This window comes from Ruditapes philippinarum, unplaced genomic scaffold (assembly GCF_026571515.1).
Source record: "Ruditapes philippinarum isolate M1 unplaced genomic scaffold, ASM2657151v2 ctg4098_1_1_1_1, whole genome shotgun sequence".
Taxonomy (NCBI): domain Eukaryota; kingdom Metazoa; phylum Mollusca; class Bivalvia; order Venerida; family Veneridae; genus Ruditapes; species Ruditapes philippinarum.
Window position 1 is genome coordinate 139,250 of NW_026860239.1, and position 14,912 is coordinate 154,161.

General features: G+C 34.0%; 1 protein-coding gene across 1 annotated transcript in view; it reads left to right on the forward strand.

Annotated features, from left to right (window-relative positions):
• Nucleotides 1-14,912, forward strand: part of LOC132759342 (uncharacterized) — a gene marked incomplete at its 3' end in the record, with an annotated part of 73,217 nt that overhangs the window by 13,797 nt on the left and 44,508 nt on the right. The window contains exons 8-20 of the mRNA XM_060751098.1: nt 2,001-2,140; nt 3,180-3,383; nt 3,597-3,711; nt 5,359-5,478; nt 6,228-6,316; nt 7,392-7,595; nt 8,644-8,664; nt 10,194-10,347; nt 10,849-10,974; nt 11,175-11,251; nt 12,714-12,929; nt 13,654-13,849; nt 14,588-14,722. Of these exons, the coding sequence (XP_060607081.1) occupies nt 2,001-2,140; nt 3,180-3,383; nt 3,597-3,711; nt 5,359-5,478; nt 6,228-6,316; nt 7,392-7,595; nt 8,644-8,664; nt 10,194-10,347; nt 10,849-10,974; nt 11,175-11,251; nt 12,714-12,929; nt 13,654-13,849; nt 14,588-14,722 (1,797 nt within the window). The remainder of the gene's footprint in view (nt 1-2,000; nt 2,141-3,179; nt 3,384-3,596; nt 3,712-5,358; nt 5,479-6,227; nt 6,317-7,391; nt 7,596-8,643; nt 8,665-10,193; nt 10,348-10,848; nt 10,975-11,174; nt 11,252-12,713; nt 12,930-13,653; nt 13,850-14,587; nt 14,723-14,912) is intronic.

The following is a 14,912-nucleotide window of genomic DNA, read 5'->3' on the forward strand; positions in this document are numbered from 1 at the left end:
ATAAAAAACAACCATCTACCTCCGCCCCTCCCCCCTTCAACCCCCCTCCCCCCCCCCCGGCAGGGCCAATTTTAACCCAAGGGCTTTTATTTGAACAAACTTGGTAGACACCCATAAGAAAATGTCTCATGCTAAACATCTAAGCTCTAGCTCATTGGGTTTTTTAAAAGATTTTTTAAGTTTTTACTATACACATATAGTTAAAAACAATGACACCCCTGGGGTGGGGCCAGTTTTGACCCCAGGGCTTTTATTTGAACAAACTTTGTAGACACTTAATAGAAGATGTTTCATGCTTAATATCTAAACTCTAGCTATTTGGGTTTTTTCAAAGAAGATTTTTAAGTTTTTGCTATACACATATATTAGGAAAATCAATGACCCCCGGGGCGGGGCCAATTTTGACCCCAGGGCTTTTATTTGAACAAACTTTGTAGACACTCACTAGAAGATGATTCATGCTTAATATCTAAACTCTAGCTATTTGGGTTTTTTCAAAGAAGATTTTTTAAGTTTTGGCTATACACATGTAAGGAAAATCAATGACCCCCGGGGTGGGGCCAATTTTGACCCCAGGGCTTTTATTTGAACAAACTTGGTAGACACCCATAAGAACATGTTTCATGCTACATATCTTTGCTCTAGCTCTTTGAGTTCTCTTTAAAAGAAGATTTTTTAAGTTTTTACTACCGGTATATGCATAAAGGGAAAATCCATGACCCCCTGGGGCGGGGCCAATTTTGACCCCAGGGCTTTTATTTGAACAAACTTGGTAGACACTCATTAGAAGATGTTTCATGCTAAATATCTTAGCTCTAGCCCTTTGGGTTCTTTAAAAGAAGATTTTTATGTTTTACTATATGCATATAGGGAAAATCAAAGACCCCCTGGGGCGGGGCCAATTTTGACCCCAGGGCTTTTATTTGAACAAACTTGGTAGACACTCACTAGAAGATGTTTCATGCCAAATATCTAAGCTTTAGCTCTTAGGGTTTTTTAAAAGAAGATATTTAAAGTTTTTTCTTTCGGTTGCCATGGCAACCAGAGTTCTGCATGGAATTAAATTCTTTGAACAATTTTTAAAGGTGACCACCAAAGGAACATTCCTGTGAAGTTTGGATGAAATTGGCTTAGTGGTTTATGAGGAGGTGTCATTTAAAGTAAAAGTTTACGGATAGACGGACGCCGGACGAAAAGCGATCACTAAAGCTCACCCTGTCACTTTGTGACAGGTGAGCTAAAAATATTGGTTGCCTTGGCAACAAATAGGCTTAAAACATGGCAAATATAACAATATTTGTGATTAGTCAAAAAGAGCTGAAAATTTTTATGAAATTGCATCTTTAATTCAAGAGTTATCTCCTCTTTAAGAATTTTGCTTTTAAAAATGGTATATTTTGGTAACAGGGATGTTTCAAATATTAACTTTAGAGTGTCCTTCAGTCCGTCTGTCTGTCTGTTCCTAAAAACTGTTTCCTGTGATCACTTTTAAAGATCTTTTCTAACAATGTTACTTGAAATAGAGAAAAATTGAAACATTAGTGAATGGCCAATGGCCCTTCAGAATGTTGATGGGGTTCTAACCAGTAGGGGACTTATGGATTGCTTGCAATACTATGATAATTGCTTGTCTTTTTAGAGTTTCTTATCCCTCTGTAATATATGTCTCTGATATGTTTTAGTTTTAGGATTCATACATGACATTTTGTACTTTACCTTGGAATGTGAAAAATGTATTTATATTAACCCCCACCATGTTAATTTTGTGTACAAGATGTGTCCTACTTTGAATGAGGGACATTTCATTGTTACATTTTGGAATATTCCATTGTTAGTTTGTGGGAAATTCATTGTAAGGTTTCGGGACTTTCCATTCTTAGATTTAATTGGACATGACATTGTAAAGTTGTGGTAAATTCCATTGTTAGGTAAGGTTGTGGGATATTTAGTTGTAAGGTTCTGGGACATTATATGATTATTTCACCCTCGTGTTTTTCCAGGAACCTGTTTGGCAGGAGTGGAGGGGCTCAAAACAGGAAATTCCTTTTCAAGCCATACAGAGCACTGTACCATTTATGGATGTTTATAAAGTTGTTGGACTAGATCTGCTAGACCAACCTGATGGCAGCAAGAACATTCGGTATTTATGTTTTTTTAGGTCTTTTGTTCAGTTTTCAGGCATCTGATTATTCTCAAGATCAGAAAACAATTTTCTATGTTTGCACCTTTAATTACTTGTAGTGGACAAGCCTATATGTCTCTTTGCGCATAATTTCAGGTATAAATACAAAATGGCTTTTCACTCAGCTCTCTTGGGAGAGCATTGGATCTGAAATCTTAGGGTAAGGTGTAAGGGATTCCAAGTAAGATTTAACCTTTAACCCTATGCATTGAGGGAAAAAATGTTGTTTGCTTAATTCTTCTTTGAATTTTATCCAATTTCCTGGAAATAAAAAAAAATAGATGACCATCAAACAGCTTCGTACAAGACAAGACACTCAAATTTCTTGGTTTTCCTGGAACTGAGCTGTTTGCAGAGGCTATCATCAGCCTGTCTAAAAAAAACCCACAGAAATACATTTTAATTCTCAGCTTCATTTCTAAAGCGATTTTGACTTAACTTTCACAGAAGCTTTGTTAATTTGTTATTAAGTTTGCCGGTTGTTGATAAGCTGTTGATAAGCTGTGTACCAGACAAGACACCCAAATTTCTTGGTTATCCTCAAACTGAGGTGTTTGCAGAGGCTGTGGTGATTTCTTTCAGCAGGATAAAGGTTTGAAATGACCCATTGAAGAGTGATTAAAACTTTGAACTCAAGCTGCAATATTATCAGACATATGTCCATGTGCCACCAATTGAATGACAAACCAGCCTGCATATCCATGTAGTCAGAACGTACTTTAAAATGAAAGCTATAGTCTTTGCACTGTATCAGGGACAGCTCTTGTCTGGCCTGACTTTTTTATGATAGTAAATCAGTTGTGCTAATTTGTTCGAAATGGTGATAGACTGTTCCAAACTGTGACAGGTTTGCTTATATTGATAACACAAGGCATTCATGTTAACATGTATTTGGTATACATGTTACAATATGGGTATCGATTTTTCATGATCTACAAAATGTATATAAGTCAAAAAAATTGATAGTTAATGATTATGTATGAATTAATGTTTACAGAAATATAAGTCTGTCAGATTCGATGATAGGGGTGTTCGTTTCGAGAGAAAGGTTCACACGTTCTAACAGTTATTTTGAAGTCACAGTAGGGATCGAGGGTGACAGTGGTAAAAGTGGCGCCCTTATTGGTTGTCTGTACGATGTCCTCTACTCGGAGAATAACCCCATGGATTCCTCTTCCGATGTTGGAGGGATGGTTGACGGGTAAGCTTCATTAATTAATTTAATTTTTCCTCATAGCCATCAAATGGAAAACCAATTTGGCAACTCACATAGTAATTTAATTTTTTGGAGCTAAGTTCAGACTGACCATTTAGAGAGAAACAACTGGTTTGTTTAAGTTTATAAAACACCATTAATGAGGCAATATAATCTTACTTGACTAATATGTAAAAACATCTCTACAATGAATTTTAGCTTTGAAGTAGCATCTGGGCAGAAAATTGTAGGATTTGGAATAGATGGAGAATGGGAATCTGAGTATGTGCCCTGTAGTGACGCCGAGTTCTATTTTACTGAAGATGGTGTGAAGGTAGTATCTAAAATTCTTTTAAATTTTTGGTCATGATCAAAGTAAAAATAGTATAATCCAATTATTCTTCTTCGCACAAAATATGAGTAAATTCTTATGTGTTGATTTTTTTGCATTGAGAATGTATATCATTCAAATACATGTATATATGATATAGAAAAATCATAATTTGTTCCTTGATTGTTTTGTAAATTTAGCCTCCTTTAACCAATACAAAAGAAAAATAGTCCATTATGTTTGTGGGGCATCTGTGGCCAAGTAGTTAAGGTTGTTTACTTCAAAGAACTTTCCTCTTGCCAATGTAGGTTCGAGCCACGCAAGCGTCTTCAGATGTTTTCATGTAAGAAATCTATAAAGCTGCCTTACAAAATGTTGGTGGTTCTACACAGGTGCCTGTTTGTGCCTGAAATTAAGTACAAAGGGTCTACCTCCACCAGTTAAGCTGGAGAGTCAAAATTTGACCTATACTGTGTTGGTGTGTCATTAAACCAAACAATTTTGATTGTCAACATGAGGGCCTTCAGGCTTAATGATTAAGATTAAGAGCATATCCATTACCCTTTCATTACTTACGTTGAAAATCTGATGTTGGAAATTTGAATATTCATTATGTTATGTGAGATAGGTTTGCATCTACTTTATGGAAGGTTGGTTTTTCTATGTAATGACTTTAGTGATGCATGTACATAGAATAGCTAGGAGGATCTTTAGCCAAGTGGTTAAAACTGCATGCCTCCGATGACCCAAAATATTTCAAGAAAATTAAACTTGGCAAAACCATACTAAAACTTTGAGAAAAGTAAAGAAATTAAAGATTCAAGTGATAATTTCTATCTTATGTGCAATTAATGACTGTATTTTGTAGTATTTATGAACATATTTCTACTGCGCTACTAACGCAGTAGGGGCTATTTATGGATATTTTGACCTCTTTTTGGTAATTACTTGGATTTTATGTGTCGATTGTAATGTGTCAAGTACTTTCTGTAATTTTCGTTGATTTTAAGTGTCGATTGTAATGTGTCAAGTACTTTCTGTGTTCATTTTACAATATTTTACCTTTAAATACAATTTCAAAATTTTCATGAAAATTAGGATGAATCTGGAGGCGTGCTGCTTTAAGGTTGTTGAATTCAAACAACTGTGGTTTCGAAATCCTGTCAGTGACTTTGGATTCTTTCATGTGAGAAAGCTATCCAAATAGCTTACAGAATGTTGGTAGCTCTACTCCAGTGCCAGTTTGTGCCTGAAATAATGGTTTTCTTCACAAATAAAACTGGAAAGTTGCCATAAAACTTTTACACTATTGTTGTGCCATAAAACCCAAGAAAAAAAAAAAACCAGTAGGGAAAGCACATGAGGTCCTTGATCATAAGAGTTAATAAATCATGAAGATTTTATATGACCTATATATAAACATTTTGTAATACTGCACGTTGCAACTCCTCTCTTTAAGAAAAAATTAATATTGAAATTACAGAGGGACATACATCAGGTAACTGTAGACTTATCATTGTAATCAATTGAGAACCCATGCTACAAATGTACTGTATTTTAATCATGTAAGACACAATATAATCATGGTTTTTTTGTAATTAATATTTTACAATACGTCTGCACTCCTTGACCTTTATTTTACTTTTTCAGCAACCACCTAAAAACCCTGATGAAAAGCTAAAACCAAACGGATCTATGTACCCAATTGTATCAGTTCTCGGAGAATCAATATGTACAGCAAAGTTGCCACCCCTAGTAGAAGCACCAGAGGTATTTTTAAACTGTTAATGTCATATCTGAAAAATATATTTCATTAATCAGTGGCAAGAATGAAAGATGTTGATTGGACTTATGAGTTTTAGCCGTTTGCATGACACAGGGTTTAAACCATGATTATTTGGTAAGAAAGGCACATGCTTCCAAGGGCAATTTGGTTTACAACTATATGAAAGGCACATGTGTTTTCATTTTTATTTGGTTGACCACAAAATGTCATTGGCAAGGTACATGTGTTGCCATTATTATTTGGTTGACCACAAAATGTCATTGGCAAGGTACATGTGTTGCCATTTTTATTTGGTTGACCACAAAATGTCATTGGCAAGGTACATGTGTTTTCATTTTTATTTGGTTGACCACAAAATGTCATTGGCAAGGTACATGTGTTTTCATTTTTATTTGGTTGACCACAAAATGTCATTGGCAAGGTACATGTGTTTTCATTTTTATTTGGTTGACCACAAAATGTCATTGGCAAGGTACATATGTTTCCAAGATTATTTAGTTTTACACAATATATCCTGGGCAAGGCACATGCGTTTCAGTGACTACTTTTTTGCTTGGCAATGCACATGTTTCCAAGATTACTTGGTTTAACACAATATGAAGTTGGCAAGGCAGATATGTTTCAGTGACTTAGTTTTGATTAAGTTTTGGAAAAATAAGATCATCAATTATGAAATCTTGATATTCTTATTGTTATTTATAAAGGTTTATACATTGTTATATCTTGGCAACAGGAGTTAAAAAGGAAGTGGACCAAAGAAAATAGATGGATTGAGAGGGGACGTGCTTGTGATATTCTTGTAGATAAGGAGGGAAGAATGAGGTTTGTTTATTAAAATTTGTAGATCATTAAATAAAAATTATTATTGGTATTTCTAGCTCCACGTTTTGAAGAAAAAAAAGTGGCGGTATTGTCATGAAGCACTCATCAGTGTCGCCTTTGGCTAACCTTTTTGCTTAAGTTTTGTTTATGGTCATTAATTTGAATGCTAATAAAGTTTTAACATTGAAACATTACATTGTCACCTTAGTGCAGTAACAGGTTAAGTCCTTCTAAATTACATTAGAGTTAACTAGTTATTGCACTATGCTTACGATTATTATTATGTGGATATGAAAGTAGGAAGTTAATGCTTAAGACCACCTAAGGACAACCTGAATAGTTTCTTGCATGTGAGGAAGCTGTAAAGGTTGCTAACCGAAGGTTTGTAGTTTTGCCACCATGGCTTTGTGGTCCATTGAATTCATTTTTACCATATATGACAAAGCTCTTCAGAAAGAATTTGGTTCTACGTATGTATTCATTTATTCTTGAAATAATGCACTCATGGTTCTATAACAGCTCTGAAACGTAGACGCCGCTACAACTTAACAGACAGTCTGGTTTTCAGTGGATTCCAGTTTTTATAGGTTTAATACAGAGTTGTTTATCTATCATTATGATGCGTGATTACATAGACTATGTTTATATTCTTTTGTATTTACTTTTCAACCCTCCTGGCCTAGTCATATTTTCATTTGATTTTGGAATACATATCTGACTTAATTTGTTTTGCCAAGTCATAAATAGAAATGCACAATTACACTTTTAACCAGCACCTTCTCTTTAAGTTAACTTTTTTTAGAAGGGCTCCTCTGAGGTCTTTTTATCGGGACTGGAAATATTTTTTTTTGAGATTAATGTTTCAAATCTGATTACGAATAGCATAAAAATACTATTTTCAATTTATTTTTGAGTATATTTTTTAATTATCTTTTGCAAATTTGGTCTGTTTTAGTGCTCTGGCGATGCAAGAAATTCAAATTGTATTGTTTTAGGTTTTTGAACCCCAGTGGAGTTCCTGTAATCAAAAAAATAAAATAAAAAATAAAATAAAATGTTTTTCTTCACTTTTCAGATATTGCAGGAATTATGCGTCTGGCAGTATGAGGGGTATATTCCTCGGACTGCGTGCGCCAGATAACTACTCATTTTCAGTTGTCATAGAGGAACTTTCTCCAGATACTAATTTTAGCATCGGAATTGCCGGAGAGAGTTTAGTCAGTCTTGTGGCAAGTGGGAAAGGAAATATTCTATACAGCTTAGTTTTTGAAACAATTAAGTAAGTTTTATCATAACAAATCTTTCTCATATTAAGATTGGCCATTCATAATTTAAATTTGATGTTAACAGAATATAAGTTTGCATGTACGGAGATAAAGAACAAATTTTGACTGGACTTTAAAAATTCTTTGACTTACCCAGAATGGACCTTTCCGGTGTTTACAGATTTATGTTAATTGGCTAACTTGTTATCCAGTCAATACACTGAGATAATACATAGTCACTGGTTGACCTAGTTTGCACAAAAGAACACGTGCTTATGTTTGTGATACTGTTTGTGAGCAGTTGACCTAGCGATGAATGGAAAAGGTGTGGCTTAATGTTCCGCTACGAAGACCGGAAAGGTCCATTCGTATACGGTCCATAACTAAGTCATTTATCAAAGGAATTTGAAATAACTTGGCACAAATGTTTATTATAATAAGACATTTTGTCATGTGCAAAACTGGACACCTATGTCCAAGGTCAACATCACATTGACATTTAAAGGTAAACATTGTCTATTTGGGGGTATATATTGTTTTTGGTCCAAAACTTTCTTTTCCATGAAGAGATTTTGAAAGTACTTGGCACAAATGTTCACAATAATTATACAAAAATTAGAAAAAATCATTTGCCTACCTCCAAGGTCAAGGTCATGCTTGAAGGTCAAAGGTTCACAATAATAAGACGATGTGTTATGTTACCCACCCAGAGCTGTATCTTTGCTGACTTTGGAGTCAAGGTCACATCGGAGGTCAAAGCGTAATATGGTCCGGTATATTTTGTTACCAATTTATAACTTTTTCATCCATCAAGGGATTTTGAAAATATTTGGCACAAATATTCAGAATAACGAGACAACTTTTCATGTTCAAAATGTATAAATCATGGATAGGAATTTTGACAGAAATACTGTCCAGTTTAAGTACATGTACAGTTTGGGTCTTGGTCCCATTTAATTTATTTCTTTGACACAGCATCATTTATTTATTTGTGGTCACATGTTTTAAGGCTTCTACTCATGACATGTATCTCTTAGTTTTAAACTTTCTAATATATTTCAGGTCTGGGGAAGTCAGTATCAAGTAAGTTTTTGTTAGGTTTTGCTTTTCAAATAAATTTACATATATTAGAAATTATTTGAATTGCTTGAACATTCAGATATATTTTTTTCTTTCTACAAGAAAATAGATATTTTATCAAATTTGCATTCATATAGTAATGCAATTTTCTTTTGTCTTGTTGTCACATTTGCAAAAACAATGAGATAAAATAATTAAAAATGACAATAATTTTGTTGAAATTTAGTTATTTAAAGATGATAATATGTACAGATTTAGTAATATAAGGATCATAACATGTACAGATTTAGTAATATAAAGATGATCACACGAACAGATTTAGTTATATAAAGATGATCACATGAACAAAGAATATAAAGATTATCACATGAACAGATTTAGTAATATAAAGATGATCACATGAACAGATGTAGTAATAATAAGATGATCACATGAACAGATTTAGTAATATAAAGATAATCACACGAACAAAGAATATAAAGATGATCACATGAACAGATTTAGTAATCTAAAGATGATCACATGAACAGATTTAGTTATATAAAAATGATCACATGAACAGATTTAGTAATAATAAGATGATCACATGAACATATTTAGTAATCTAAAGATGATGACATGAACAGATTTAGTAATATAAAGATGATCACATGAACAGATTTTGTAATGTAAAGATGATCACTTGAACAGATTAAGTAATCTGAAGATGATCACATGAACAGATTTAGTAATATAAAGATGATCAAATGAACAGATTTAGTAGTCTAAAGATGATCACATGAACAGATTTAGTAATCTAAAGATGATCACATGAACAGATTTAGTTATATAAAGATGATCACATGAACAGATTTAGTTATATAAAGATGATCAAATGAACAGATTTGGTAATCTAAAGATGATCACATGAACAGATTTAGTTCTAAAAAGATGATCACATGAACAGATTTAGTAATCTAAAGATGATCACATGTACAGATTTAGTTATCTAAAGATGATCACATGTACAGATTTAGTTATATAAAGATGATCACATGTACAGATTTAGTTATATAAAGATGATCACATGTACAGATTTAGTTATATAAAGATGATCACATGTACAGATTTAGTTATATAAAGATGATCAAATGAACAGATTTAGTAATCTAAAGATGATCACATGAACAGATTTAGTTATATAAAGATGATCACATGAACAGATTTTGTTATATAAAGATGATCACATAAACAGATTAAGTAATCTAATGATAATCACATGAACAAATTTAGTTATCTAAAGATGATCACATGAACAGATTTAGTTATATAAAGATGATCTCATGAACAAAGAATATAAAGATGATCACATGAACAGATTTAGTAATCTAAAGATGATAACATGTACAAATTTAGTTATATAAAGATGATCACATGAACAGATTTAGTAAATCTAAAGATGATCACATGAACAGATTTAGTAATATAAAGATGATAACATGTACAGATTTTTTAATGTAAAGATGATAACATGTAAACATTTATTTATCAAGGTGCGAGAAAGTAAAGGGTACTGCAGAGAAGGAAATTATAGAGCAAATCAAGGAATTGAAAGTTGGTGATGAAATCAAAGTAGATTGCAAAGTGGTCAATTCTGAGAAAGTAAAAACAGATATGGACATGACCTTCTATCATAACAACAAACAGGTGTTTATTTTCAAGCATATTTTTGTTGTTCTTGTTGATATTAAACATTTTTTTTTTTCAAATCCGTTTTCTTTGTTATCCTCAAAGTTTGAGTTGTACTTTGCAATATATAAGCCAGATCACTTGTGACAAATTTAATAACCAAAGTTGCCCCATTAAATCTGGAATTTGTTTAAGAAGACTTAATTATTTAATTCTATAATGAAGAAAATGTCTGCTAACTTAATATTTGTTTTCACTAAGCACAAATGAAAGTTTATAATCCTGGAGACTGTGTTACCAGATTTATCCATCATTTTGTACTAGTTAGGCATTTGAGTATGGGAAAAATATTGACTTGAACTTTAAAACTTGAAAAATGTCTGGAAAATTGTATCAATTGTTCTTTGTCAATTTCTTATCAATCAAATGAACTTAAAAAGTAACCAAATGTCAGTTGTTATGAAGTTATTTTAGAATTATGTTGACATGTATTCATGCTTTTTTTATACATTTTTTCAGGTGTTTTCCTCGGTGGTTTCTTTTGACTTCAAAGCAAAACCAGCACGATTAGTTCCCTATGTAGGTATAAAAACTAAAGATGTCGTTCTAAGACTGAAGAATTACATGCCCACATACCGCAGACCAGTGAGTAGACATTTCAAAGAATATTATATATATATATACACATTAAAACATGATAAATGTTCCTAGTGCAGTGTTGAAATAAATAAAATAATAATATTTAAGAAATTTCAAACTCCATATTTTCAATATTTTCCAAAAATATATCTAGATTACAACATGGGATATAGCTGCATGTATATTATTGAGTTTTTTAATTCCAGGCACCTTACAAAGATAAAATAACACTTGGAAGATGCCACTATATGAATGTGATGGACAATGGAGAATGTCATTTCAAGTATGTCACAACATTTCTACATATCCCTGCAGAAATCAAGATGAATTTTTTATCACCTGACATGTATTTAGCTATCATAAATGAAAACCTTTTAATTTGATTCTTTTGATGATCTATAACTAGTGAGAAATAGTGACCTTTGATGCTATATTTTGTTGTACCTATAAAGTTTAGTGGAGGGAAATGAGGGGGGAGGAAAGGGTATATAGGAGTATACTTATCAGTTAGTCTGTTAAGTCTGGATGAGTACCGCCTCCGTTGTCGAGAGGTTAGAGTTGATGACTTCTAATCCAGCTACCTCTCTGGCATGGGTTCCATCCCCGGGAGATGCTTTGGTAGTTTAGCGCGGAGGAAGGTAATCTAGTATTGGTGTAACTCTCCAGGAACAATGGTTAGGAAAATACTCGCCTGTATGACTGAAATACTGTTGGGAAAAGGTGTAAAATGAAACAAACAAACAAGTCTGGATGATTAAGTTCTAAAGTGGCAATGGATTGTTATGATATTGTGTATATCATGAAATACAGGTATTTTATTAAGATAAAATTTTGCTTTAAACTCCTATTTTATTTTGCCCCCGAAGGGAGGCATATTAAAATTGCACGGTCTGCCTGTCCGTTCATCTGTGCGTCCCCACTTCATTTGTGTCCAGACTGTAACTTTGTCATACATTGAGGGATTTTGAAATAACATGGCACAAATGTCTACCACAACAAGACGATGTGTCGCGTTGAAAAATGACCTCCCTTAAAGGTCAAGGTCACACTATCATTTTAAAAATTCACATTATCACAATTAGAGTTAATAGGTACACACATTCGTGTCCCGACTGTTGATTTGTCATGCATCAAAGGATTTTAAAATAACTAAGCATAAATGTCTACCACATCAAAATGACATGTCGCGAACTCGTGATTTATACCCATGTTCATACTGTCATGGTCAAGGTCACACTTATAGTTTGAAGGTACTCATTCTCTCGAGAAGAGTTTGGCACAAATGTTTACCACATGATGACGATGTGTCATGGCTAAGGCTCATGTCCATCTGTCTGTCAGTGTGCCCCCAATTACACACAACAATCATGTTCAGACTGTAACTTTTTTTTTTGTCATGCATTGAGGGATTTTGAAGTAACTTGGCACAAATGTCTATCTCATGACAACATTCAGTGCCGTCCAAGAGCCATGTCCCATCTTCAAAGTTCAAGGTCACACTTATATTTTGAAGATTCAAGCTATCACTATGAGAATTTAAGGTACAAAAATACAAAGAACATTTTTAAGCAATTAGTTACTTTCATTCTCTTTTCTTTTCTTTACCTGCATGCTTAAGAAACCTTTTTGGGGGCATTTGTTACTTGTTTGAAAGGTTTTGTTTTATTTTACATAGTTATGGCCCTGTTTTCTTAGAGTTTTAACAAAAGTCTGTCTCTGACGTTATAATTTCTTTCATTTTATAGGGTGCCTGATCATTTTCCAAATGACGGGAAAGTATATGGGTGGTTTATGGGCAAGACTCCATTTAACAAAGATCTCCTGGAGTTCACAGTTGAAGTGATGGAACTGGATATAAACAAACTATTTGGTATTGGTGTTACAGAGCCAAACTTTGTAGAGAGCCATTCATTTATTGGATGGAAACAGGACCAGCTAGGATATCATGCTGACAATGGAAAGTAAGTTCACTGTTATCTATATATTTATTGGCTCAACTTTCTGAAGAATAGGGAAAGCTATTGTACTTGCCCAGGTATCAGCGTCAGTGTTGGTGTCAGAGTTGCCGTCACACTTTTTGTTAAGTTTTTGTGTGCAAGTGGGTTTGTAAAGAATGGTTAAGAGCACTGTCTTATGGAAAGCTGTTGTATTACAATGTATATTCATTGTACATATGTTTATTTCAAAGCTAAATTGAAGGCAAAACAAATGTTTTGAGATTTATCACAATACAGTCAACATGTATTACAGTACAAAACAATACAAAAGCTAATTGCTATTTTCATTAATGTTAAAAGCTCAGCAAACTGTAAATAAAACTTATGATATATTTCTCAAAAACTTTCAAAGATACTCATTTTAAACTTGGGGTACTTTACAATCAAATTATTTCAGGCATGAACGGGCACCTGAGTAGAACCACTGACGTTCTGTAAGCTAGCTGGATAGCTTCCTCACATGAAAGAATTCAAAGTCCCTGTCGGGATTCAAAACCACAGCGGTGAGGGGCAAGTGGTTTGAAGTCAACGACCTTAACCACTCAGCCACAGACACCCCAAAATTACTGTTGTTAAGTCGGAGTGGGATTTTGAATTATTTCTCTGTTTGTCTATATTTATAAACTTGTCAGGGTGGGGATGGATTCTTTTGTCTATTGTTTGTGTATTTATAAACTTTTGTTGTCAGGTATTATCACAATGATGGAACCGGGAGTGACAAAGGCTATAAAGGCGGTCCAATTGACTCAAAAATAATTGAAGGTGATACGGTGAAATTAAAAGTAGTTCCGGCAGATCATCTTACGCCACTGTTGTTTGACGAGGAGGGTGTACTTCAACCTCACCAGAAATTGTTAATCCAGTTCTATAAAAATGGAGAACTTGTAAGATTTATTTCCTTCCTTATGTCATTTCCCTTGAATGAAATATCATATAAATTGTAATATAATGAAAGATTTTGAACTGATTAAGATTTTTAAGAGAAAGTATGGTCATCATTAGTATTGAACTGCTCCCTTCTGAGTAAGGAGTAGCATGGTAAAGACTTGTTCACTAACAATGGGAGAAAAGGTGTCAACAGTTGGATAGTTCAGTCTGTGAGTAGAGCTGTGGAACGATATTTATTGGTTAAAGCAGCATGCTTCCAGATGAGTAAAAATATGCTATGAAAATCAGAGAAAAATGTACAAAGTTTTTAAGAAAAGTAGATAGATTCTGCTTGTGCCAGTAATAAAGCATTGAGGGGCGCCTGAGTTCATGAACTTGCTCCATACATAGTGTGTCTGCTTGTGCCAGAAATAAAGCATTGAGGGGCGCCTGAGTTTATGATCTTGCTCTATATATAGTGTGTCTGCTTGTGCCAGAAATAAAGCATTGAGGGGCACCTGAGTTCATGAACTTGCTCCATACATAGTGTGTCTGCTTGTGCCAGAAATAAAGCATTGAGGGGCGCCTGAGTTCATGAACTTGCTCCATTAATAGTGTGCCTGCTTGTGCCTGAAATAAAGCATTGGTGGTTCCACTGACCATATACATATATATTAATTTAATAGTTTCAATGACTACATACATTTAAATAATCTAGTGGGTTCACTGACCATATACATGTATCTTTGTTTTAGATGTATGAGATCCCACATGAGTTTCACAGTGAGGCGATGTACCCAGCCTTTAGCACAAGAAACTCAGTAGTGAAAATCCACAACTTCTATCCTGAGACTGCGGCATTACTAGCGAAGACTTTCAGCATGAACCAGGTAACAATTTCATTTGAGCCGCATCATGACAAAACCAACATAGTGCATTTGCGACCAGCATAGATCCAGACCAGCCTGTGCATCTGCGCAGTCTGATCAGGATCCATGCTGTTCACTTTCAGTTTCTCTACTTGTAATAGGGTTTGTAGGTGAACAGCATGGATCCTGATCAGACTGCGCAGATGCGCAG